This window comes from Lactuca serriola, chromosome 1, assembly GCF_051521515.1.
Source record: "Lactuca serriola cultivar US96UC23 chromosome 1, Lser_US96UC23_V15, whole genome shotgun sequence".
In the NCBI taxonomy this organism is placed as follows: Eukaryota; Viridiplantae; Streptophyta; class Magnoliopsida; order Asterales; family Asteraceae; genus Lactuca; species Lactuca serriola.
The window spans coordinates 42,134,202-42,145,071 of NC_136408.1; the positions used below are offsets into that span (position 1 = coordinate 42,134,202).

Sequence of the window (10,870 nt, forward strand, 5' to 3'; positions counted from 1 at the left end):
AAAAACTATAATATCCTGGGTAGTTATGTAATATACTAAAACTTAGTTGGTTTGTATCCAGTCTTTTGTAATCAAACTATCAATGTAAATATTGTTTATAAATATGCATGTAGCATGTTTTGGAGTAACCTGGAGTAACAATGTCTTTAGTATGAAAGTTAAGGGTCTTTTATTAAGACTCTCCCATCTTTTTTATTAATCTTTAATGCAAATAAATTTATTAGTGTTTTGTTTAAATAGAGATATTAATGTTATATATACACGTTATTTTTAACGTACGTTTCGACTATTAAATTTGTTAATGATTTGTTTAAATAGATATATTAATGTTATATATACACGTTAAAAAAAATGCGATCAATGACGATCGACATGATCTACAATGTATGAAAAAGAAAAATCTAAAACGTAACAAACACAGAAAATATGATTAAGGGCGTGTTTGGCAAAAATAGTTGTTAGCTTAAAGCGGTTAGCGGGTAGCATGTAGCGGGTAGCTGGTAGCGGGAAACTGTAACTTTTATTTGTTATATGAGTGTTTGGCAAAAATAGCTGGAAGCTTTTGAAATATATAAAATTACATAAAATGACAATTGATTAAAAATAAATAAATATATAAATATATATTTGAGGGTAATTATGGAAATTGATTTCAAAAGCTCAGTAGTGTGTAGTTAAACGCTACATGAAGTAGTTTTTAGATTTGGAACGTTTTGTTTAAACTAAAAGCTAAACGCTTATACTGTCAAACGAAAGTTTTTTGTTTAAACTAGGGCATTTTGTCAAAAGCTAAAAGCTAAAGCTCCCAAACGTTTTCAAAAGCTCCATGTCAAACACGTACTAAAATTAGATAATAAAGTATTGAATTTATGAAAATTTAATCACTAAATTATTATTAAATTATAAAAAATTACCTTAATGTTTTTTCATTGAAAGTGGTTTTTATGACCTTTATAATAGATTCAATTATCATTTTAAATAATATAAATAAATAACGTTTCATAAATTAAATAAAACTTAATGACTACATAGACATAAATTCAAATATTCAATAACCTTCTTTTAAGTTTTAACCCTCACAAATGGGAGAGATGGTTGCTTCCTAAAACACGATAATTATCTTTTTTCCAACCAATATCTTTTTGCCGCTCATTATCTGTTTCTGTCAGCGAGGTGATGTCAATCGGGCAATTACGAAGTTTTGTCACACTCGGAAGAAAAAAATCAGGTGGCGCATTGGTCGCCGGATTTGGAGGAGACCGGCCGCCTTGAACTTTTGTAGCCGGCACGGCCTCCGACTGCAATAAAATTAGAAAATTGTGTCGATAGTAGAAGGTGACGTGATGATCATAGGGCATATCTTGAAATCAAAATTTTCCGTAGAAGACAATAACACGTGGTCGGTGGAGATCCATTGTCGATTCGTTTTCCGGGTACTATAGTCATTGTGGTTGGATTTTAATCTGATTGTGACCTAAATTTGTCTGTATTATAAGAATTGTGCATATGCAATAATATAATGATTCTTTTGTAATGAGTCATACAAGAATCCAAAGAGGATCCAAAAAATGAGTCATACAAGAATCCAAAGAGGATTTTGGATCGGCAATTTTTTTTTTTTGAATTAAAACAAATAGATTCGTTTGTCTTTTTGTTTGTTCCCATGCCGTTACCACTTTGCAATGTACAATAACGATCTAATTAAATTTGTGAGAAAATTACACCACATCCATAGATCCAGTTCTCCTTTTTGCTAATATAGAGCCAAATTGACTCTAAATTTGTGAGAAAATTGCTTGGATCATTCACAAGAAATTTGGAGTGTACTAATAGGCATCATTACTGTTGTTGGTTGTTAGGGAACTTAGTGACATCTTAATGAATTCTACTTATAGTTTGTCAGTGTATCCATAATTAATTGGCTAAAATACCTCCTTCTTAAGCTTAGCATTTCTATCGAGGCATACACATGTATAATAGGTGATGTTTTCATGCATCTTTTTCTGATTATTAGATGCATCGATTTAGCCATATCTATCTTCATCAACACTCTCCTTTTCTTTGAAGGAAGATATTCCTTCATGTTTGGGCCACAATTTTAGGAAGATCTTTCTTGAGCTCTATAGGTAAAGACAAAAAGCACAACAACGATTTGTTTGTTTGTTTATACTCTTAGTGATAGACTGATAATGATATGACCATGTGATATAACTTCGTCCACTCTTATTTTGTTTTCATGTCAACACAACAACCTATTAGAAAGTGAAATAATTAGATCCATAAACCTGTTCAACCAACAAGGACACTGTTATGATTATCAGTACTTGCATCTACAAAGCCACTCATAGTGATAGGTGCACACAAACGAACAAACAAGAGTGCCTTATTGAAGTGTTTTGCCTTAGTGCCAAGATATTCACTCCATGTCACTGGGCGATAAAGAGGAGGATGAACATTATCTGTTAATTTTGATAGTGGTGCAATTCTAACATTTGATGGTGGGCCATAGAGATAAGCTACAGAGAGACGATGTTGGGTTCGATTAACCATGGCTCGATGAAGAACACTTGAATACAACCCATTAGATAGTATTTGGATCAAGTCACCTATATTTACCACAAGTGCCCCTGCTATGGGTTTCACTGTAACCCAACCAACTCCTCCTCTTTGAACCTGCAACCCACTTGTGTTGCTTTGGTGTAGGATTGTGAGGAGGGTTGAATCCGTATGAGCTGCAAGACCCATGGCTCGATCCGGATCTGGACAAGATGGGTAAGAGTTTAACTGTAAGGCTGCACATGCTTCTTTTATCTCTCCTTCTTGATTAGCCCATTTTATATCTCCCTTTTTTATACCCAATGATCCAAGTATTAGCCACATCACCCTATTGGATAATTTATTCATTTCCTTATTGTACTCTTCGATTACATCGCTGAAAAAATCACCAAAAAGGGTGTCAGTTAGTCTCAAATATATGATACTCAATCGTTTACCTTTTACGTGCATGAAACTTGAAAGATTCTTACCAGAAGTTTCCGGAACCTTGAGGCCAAAGCTTCTGAGCATGTTGGTGAGGTGAGTCAATGAGAGTGAAGCCTTCAGACCACATGAGTTTTGGAAAAAAAGAAGATATTCTAGCAACACCATATCCAGAAACACCATCTAGAGAGCGAGCTGCTTTTAGTTTTTGTTGGAAGGGGAGTGAGAATAGTTTTCTTCCAGAAGCTTCCATGTTGTTAAGAAGAGTTATAGGGATGTCATGGTTGGTGACTTGAAACACACCCCATGTTTTGCATGCATAGCCTACATGCTTCATGGCGTTTGAATCTTTGAGGTTGATCACTGGAACTGGCTCTGAATTGCTAGAGGAAGGGCAATTATCCTCTGATGACCATGCATATGATTCGGGTAGTTCTTTTATTGAGTTTAAGTCCAAATGCTTTTCTCTGAAAGCATCTAGTTGTTGTAAAGACATATCGAGTTGTGTCTAATGGTTATAGTGTGGAGAAGAGAAATAATAAGATGTATCAATAATGCTTGTAATGGAAGAATGAGGAAGATGTGATGGAAATTTGATATATGTAAATGTGTGCTATATATATATATATATATATATATATATATATATATATATATATATATATATATATATATATAAAGGATTGAGGGTAAAAGGGACAAAATTTGTGGGGCATATATAATAAAAAGAGAATGGTGTAGAATGGGTTTTAAGAGATTTTTATGTTAGTTTTTTTGTGATCGGATACATCGATAAGGAATCAACAAAACAATAACAAACAAATAATAAAAACGACACAACAATACTATGTGGCCATTATTTCATATCCTGGATAGTTTGATTATCTTCCATATGAATTTAAGTTCTTTCTCTTCTTTCAAAAGCGTTGTGACTAGCATACCTTTTCATTTGAGAAGCTATCATTCTTAGCCATTATTTCATTATCATGCATCACCTTAAGCAAATCTTGAAGTGTTAAGCTAGTCCTACGTGTCAACATAGTCTCACAAATGGCTTGTAGGATTTAGGATGTGATGAAAACATCAAAAACTCTTGTTCCTTATCCTTTGTTGTCTTTCATCATGAAGATCACCTCCTTCATCTAGTAAAAATCCATCTACAAAAACATATTAATGACTAGAATTTCAGTCCAATACTAACTACTTTTCTTCCAAAATCAGGAATTCTATTTGCTAAAAAAACTAGAAAATAGCTTCTTATGTATTGGGATTAAAATAATCCAATATACAATTGCATGTGTCCATTATGAATTCTCCGAATTCTAGACATTGGATTCTAAAGCCTTTTTCTTGGAAGATAGTTGCTTGAGTCTCAAAATTGCAATTTAGCGTGTGATTGAAATGAGAAAGCTTCTCGTTTTAATTCATGTGCCTTTTGTCTTGGCTCCAGTCATAAACATATCTTTGGTTTTTTAATTTAATCTCTTATAACAAGACAAGGTTGGTGATTTAGTGTAAAGAAACATGTCTCTACTAATCATTGAGAGGATCCATAATTCGCCTCGTTATTCTCTCTTATCTAGAATATGACATATGACATTGTTAAAATGTCATAGAAATACAACCACACATTGTTGATTAGATTTCTCATATCATTCATTTGAATAATATAACTGGGTGAATAATGTCAAAAGGGCAATAAGGGAAATTCCATAGCACCGATTGGTATCTGTATCTTTATCCAGCATGTTAACTTATCATAATTTCCTCGTGGATCACAATGTACTTGACCATGTACTATACTTCAAAGAGTTTGTTTTCAAACAGGATTCTTAAATCTTTAAAAAAATATATTAATTTATCCTTATAACATTAATTTATATCATAATTTCAAATCATTCGTGTCGCGTGTTAACCTTCCTAAAAACGAATGATTCCATGAGACCCGATTCCCAGCTAGTAGGTATGCTAATTCTCTTTAACTTGTGTAATTATAATCATTTTGTGAATTTCACATGCCCTTCACTACTATATTAAACATATGCCCAAAAATAAATCTGAACATAGACTTGCATGCATGTTATTGTTTTTTAGGGAAAGAGTGGGCAAAGACAATAGGACCAAGTTAGAAAATATGGGTAAGGGTATTCTTGTCTTTATATGCTTGAAAAGTTACAAAGTTTTTTTTGGTTGGTATTAGAGGATTGATTGGAGTCTTTTTGTCTCACAACCCAAGTGGGCTCCTAAAAATCACCTCCAATGGAAAAAACAAGGCTTATTATCACTTGTTTATAATTTCTATTTTGTCACATACCCCTTTCCATGTTATGCCCTATTCCATTTCTTTCAAGTATTAAAAATATAATAATAATTTGGATGCATGACCTTTCACCTCATAAAGAAATAAAAATATTTTTTTATTAAAATTTACATGACCTAAAAGCCAACCATACATGAATTTTCCTACTAGACTTGACTTACGACAGAAAGGGTGAGTCGATAAGTTGGGCAATGGATCAAAATGGATCTCTAAGTAAGTTAAAATGGGTCGGGTCAAGTTAATATGTCAACATTTTCTTGTCTGTTTTTTAATTTTGTAAATAATAAATGTATTAAATGAGCTTTATTTGTTATTAGAACATCTTAGTAGGCTGTAAGCGCATGTGAATAAACTTCCCACAACTTTTAACCATAGTGACATGTTCTTTTTTAGTTAGTTTTTCTATTTTACCAATTTCACTTGTTAGAAATAAATATAGCCAAAATTATTATTTTTCTTAGGTAATTAGACTGAAATTTGGATTACAAAATAAATCACTAGTTTTTGCATCAAAAACACTAATCTTGAATGTCTCTTTAACTATATATATATACTAGATTATAGCCCACGTTAAACGCGGGAAACGCATAAAAAAACATATAATCGTTTATAAATATTGTATAATGATTATAAAAAAATATATGGTTATTGGTATTATTGAAATGTGGAGAAAATACATTGAAAACGATAAATATATATAATCATTGAAAGATCTCTTTGTAGACATGATTTTTTTGTTTTATTAACTGAACGACTTTCCTCGACTCATATAGTTATGATATTTATATATTTATAAGCATTTTAATTAGTCGTTCCTTGCATAATAATGTTACCTAATCTTTAAATATTATTAAAAGAGAAACCTTATGACATCATCTTAAACAATCTGGACCCTTGATTGTATTTCAATCGTTGATTTTCTTCAAATCTTCTCCTACAACATCATTCTTATTGTTTATAACTTTCATCATCATTCTCAGTTTCAAACATTCGCTGTTGTGCAGTAGAAGGTCAGTACCTTCTTTCGCTTTTTATATTTTTTTCGATTATTTTTTTGTTCCTATATCAAATATATGTATTCATATATTTCATTTTTCTTTCACAAATTACATGAAATTTGTTAACTACTTTTCTGAAACTTTTCAAATAAACAGGAAAATATATTATGTACCTTAAAAAAACAGAAATTAACTATATTTATAACTGACACTAATTAGGAAAATGTTAGTTTTATATATTAGAGATGATTATGATTTCTTTTAATTATTATGTCAAAAGAATCCGGTTATTTTTGTTATGATTTTAAAATATTTTGGTATGATGCTATTACACTTTTAGTTTTTGTAATAGGATATAATATATAATCTATTTATGCATCCTTTGAAATTAAGTATGGAAACAATTTTGTTGACAGTTATAATAGCTTTCATACCTCTTTATGAATCATACCCCTTTATAGATAAATACATTGTATATGCCTTTTTAATTTCATATAAAAGTTCTTTCTAATTCTAATTGTTTTTTCTCTTTCATTTTACACCCATGGTACAAAACAATCACAATGAGATCGTCTTAGATAAGGTTGCTGACATCGATGCATCCAAGTAAACCTGAAACATTCGTGTTCATGTACTCTTGCTTTGGAAGCAAACTTAAAATACAACCCAAACATGTTGAGCAATTTGGACATGATTTTAATTTACGATTAGGTACATTTTTTTCTTTTTATTATTATGTTGCTTTTAATTTATGAAATTTTAAACCTAACCATTTTTTTCACTTACATGACACTAAAATACAAACAAAAATAAAAAAATATCATTGGATCGTTTGAAGCCCTCTTTGTTGAAGGATCTATAAGGGAAATTAGTAGTCTTGGTAGGACCATTAATGAAGGAGATTACATGCTTGTTGATCATAAGCATAAGAATAATTTCTACAAAACAACCAAAGTTCATATATCAAGTGATTTTGCTATTATGGTGAATCCTTATAATTTTGTGACTTGCAGGATTTGATAGCCATAAATCTGGACACTCGTGTTGCATTTGGTAAGATTTTATTTTAACATTCTATCTTATCTACACGTAAATATTTATTGTATTACACATCTATAATACAACAACTGTTTATTTTTTTATTCCAGATTTTCTTGGTCAGGTTGTGTCGACTAACCCCATGAAAGTGATTATTGAAAATTTAAGGGAGAAACGGTTCATGAACCTGGTAGATCAGGATCTAAGTTAAGTATATATGTTTAAAACATTTTATTTTCTAAATTATTTTTCTACATGATACCATAAAACATGTCGTTTGCATGAAAATGACATGTTCATCTACATTTCAATATACATGTTTATTTTAGCATTACTTAAAACAATTTGAATCCATTAATTATAGAATTCACCTTTTGTCATACAGAAAATAATTTGTTGATCATTATAAGAGGGCCCATTTATGATTTTCTCATTAACAAATTAGTCAAATGTGGTTAAAGCTCTTTCACACTTTTTTTTATCACATGTCTTCATACTTTTAAGTTTTAAATTTTCATTTCCAAATTCCATTTTTTAGTTACATATGTTCATTGAAATTATTTTTTATTTAACTTACCAACCTACTATGCTTTACTTTTATATAGTAACAATAAAAGTTATAAATTTACACAAAAATATAGGGATGAGCAAAAACCGAACCGAAAAACCGAAAAACCGAAAAACCGAAAAACCGAAAAAAACCGATATAACCGAAACCGAAAAACCGAAACCAAAACAATAACCGACGGTTTAGGTTTGAATTTTACAAAAACCGAAAAATAACGGTTTGGTTCGGTTTTGACGTATAAAACCGCTCATAAAAACCGAACCGACCCACATATATATTATTTATTATGTTTTAAACTTTTAGTTTTAGACTTTAGACTTTATCTCTTTAATACTTTATGTTTATTTTCAATAAACTGTTAATGGTGTTAAACTTTGATATTTTAAACATTTTTATGTTTTTATAATACTAGAATTCGTACTCTTTATTTTGGTATATTTAAAGTAGATACAATACTATTTATCGCAACGTATTTTCACTAGGTTTGAACCCAAAAACTAGAAAAAAAAAATAGGAGCTCATAAACCCACGGTTTAAAACCGAAAACCAATAAACCCAACCCGGAAAACCGAAAAACCGAACCATGCAAAAACCGAACCTATATGGGTTTAAAAATCGAAAAACCAACTTTCTACGGTTTGGTTTGGTTTTAGCCAAAAACCGACCCAAACCGACCCATGCTCATCCCTACAAAAATATACATATTTCGAATTTTGTCATAGTATTATACTTTACAAAATACAATTCCCTCAAAAATAATTTTCTTCAGGAATTTCATCCATAATTTCACCCAATTATAATTATTACTTTCCAAAATATATCCGTTTAATGAGAAATTAAATTTAGTGAAGGAAGTAAATGTTAATTCAAACAAGATATATATACCATAAATATCACAAGTTTATTAAAAAAACATCAAGATGTAAACATTAAGCATTTTTAAAATGAAATTTCAGAAGACATACAAACGATGATGTTGTGCAATGAAATATAAAATTGAGTAGATTGAGAAAAAAAAAAAAACCTAATTGCTAAGACAGTCAATCTTGTAAATAATATAGTTATGAAAAATTATAAAGTAAGATAAAAATTATAAAATATTAGGAGATTTGTAAGTACAATTAGTAGAAGCATTATGGTTATTAGAAAAAAATAAGATCGTTAAGATTAGTAAAAATGCAATATATAAACTAAATTATCACAATAGTAATGAAATGTCATTATTTGATATTTCATACAATTGAAAGATATACAAAATTACATTGATGATATAATAAAATTATTCAAAGTTGCATCAAAACTAATGTAAAGTCCTTGCGAACACCAAATAAATAAGAACAAACATAAAAGCTAGCACTTGTATTCATAATCAATTTAAAATAAACCAATCATGATTTAGAAAAAAATTTAATTGATGATATACTAAAATTAAATCCATATAACATTTAACATTCCATAAATTATACTTTATGACTTTATTTGAATAAATAAAATAGTTGTCAAAATTTAATGCAATGAAAAAAAAAGTATATTGGTTGTCAATATAAGCTTAAATTAAATAATCTTATTATGGAAGGAACGTCTAATTAGAATTCTTATGCTTATATACCAATATCATAAACATATGTGACGAGGAAAACCATTCAACTAATAAAACAAAAAATGTTGTATGCAAAGAGGTCCTTCAATGAATATCGATATTTATCGATTTCAATGTATTTTCTACACATTTCAATAATACCAATAACCATAACTTTTTTTATACTTATTACACAATATCTATAGACATTTGTATTTTTTTTATGCGTTCCCCGCGTTTAACGCGAGTTATAACCTAGTTTAAACATATATTGACAACCAATATACCGTTTTTTCTATTGCATTAAATATTGACAACTATTTCATTTATTCAAATAAAGTTATGTAATATAATTTATAAAATGTTAAATGTTATATAGATTTAATTTTAGTATATCATCAATGGAGATTTTTTTCTAAATCATGATTGGTTTATTTTAAATTAATTATAAATATAAATGCTAGCTTTTATGTTTGCTCTTATTTATTTGGTGTTCGCAAGAACTTTGTATTAGTTTTTGCGCAACTTTGAATAATTTTAGTGTATCATCAATGTAATTTGATATATCTTTCAATTATATGAAATATCAAATAATGACATGTCATTACTATTGTGATAATTTAGTTTATATATTGTATTTTTACTAATCTTAACGATCTTATTTTTTATAATAACCGTAACGCTTTTACTAAATGTACTTTTTACAAATCTCCTAATATCTTATAATTTTTATCTTACTTTATAATTTTTCATAACTATGTTATTTTCAAGATTGACTGTTTTAATAGTGTTTTTTTTCAGTCTATTCAATTTTATATTTCATTGTACAACATCATCGTTTGTATGTATTCTAAAATTTCACTTTAAAAATGTTTAATGTTTACACCTTGATATTAATTTTTTTAATAAACTCATGTAATAATTATGGAATATATATCTCATTTTAATTAACATTCACTTCCTTTATTATATCAAATTCCTCATTAAACGGATATACTTTTGGAAAATAATAATTATAATAGGGCAGTATTATCTAAGACGTAAATGCTTGATATACTTTTGGAGAAAAAAAATTAGGATCATTAAAAAAAATTATATAAAGAAAATACAAATTTAAATTTGTTGAAATTATGGATGAAATTACTGGCGAAAATTTATTTTGGAGGGAGTTGTATTTTGTAAGTTATAATAATATTACAAAATTTGAAATATCTATATTTGTTGTGTAAATTAATAAATTTTATTGTTACTATACAAAGATAAAAAAGTAGGTTGATATGATATACAAAAACATAATAATTTCAATGATATTTTAAAATCATGCCAAAATTAATCGGATTCTTATGACATAAAAATTAAAAAAAAATCATAATCATCTCTAATCTATA

At 28.9% G+C, this 10,870-nt stretch overlaps 1 protein-coding gene across 1 annotated transcript; it reads right to left on the bottom strand.

Moving 5' to 3' along the window:
- Positions 1-2,288: 2,288 nt before the first annotated feature.
- On the bottom strand, positions 2,289-3,580 carry LOC145085567 (gibberellin 3-beta-dioxygenase 1-like). The gene is made up of 2 exons (XM_079023529.1): positions 3,027-3,580; positions 2,289-2,932 (listed from the first exon to the last, which is right to left on the bottom strand). Exons 1-2 carry the CDS (start codon positions 3,473-3,475, stop codon positions 2,290-2,292), a joined length of 1,092 nt encoding a protein of 363 aa, XP_078879655.1. The 5' UTR covers positions 3,476-3,580; the 3' UTR covers position 2,289.
- Between the last annotated feature and the right edge of the window lie 7,290 nt (positions 3,581-10,870).

Coding starts and splice junctions, on each gene's coding strand:
- LOC145085567 (XM_079023529.1), bottom strand. CDS start 3,475: ATGTCTTTACAACAACTAGATGCTTTCAGAGAAAAGCATTTGGACTTA. Junction 2,933..3,026: donor CAAGGTTCCGGAAACTTCTG/GTAAGAATCTTT, acceptor TGATTTTTTCAG/CGATGTAATCGAAGAGTACA.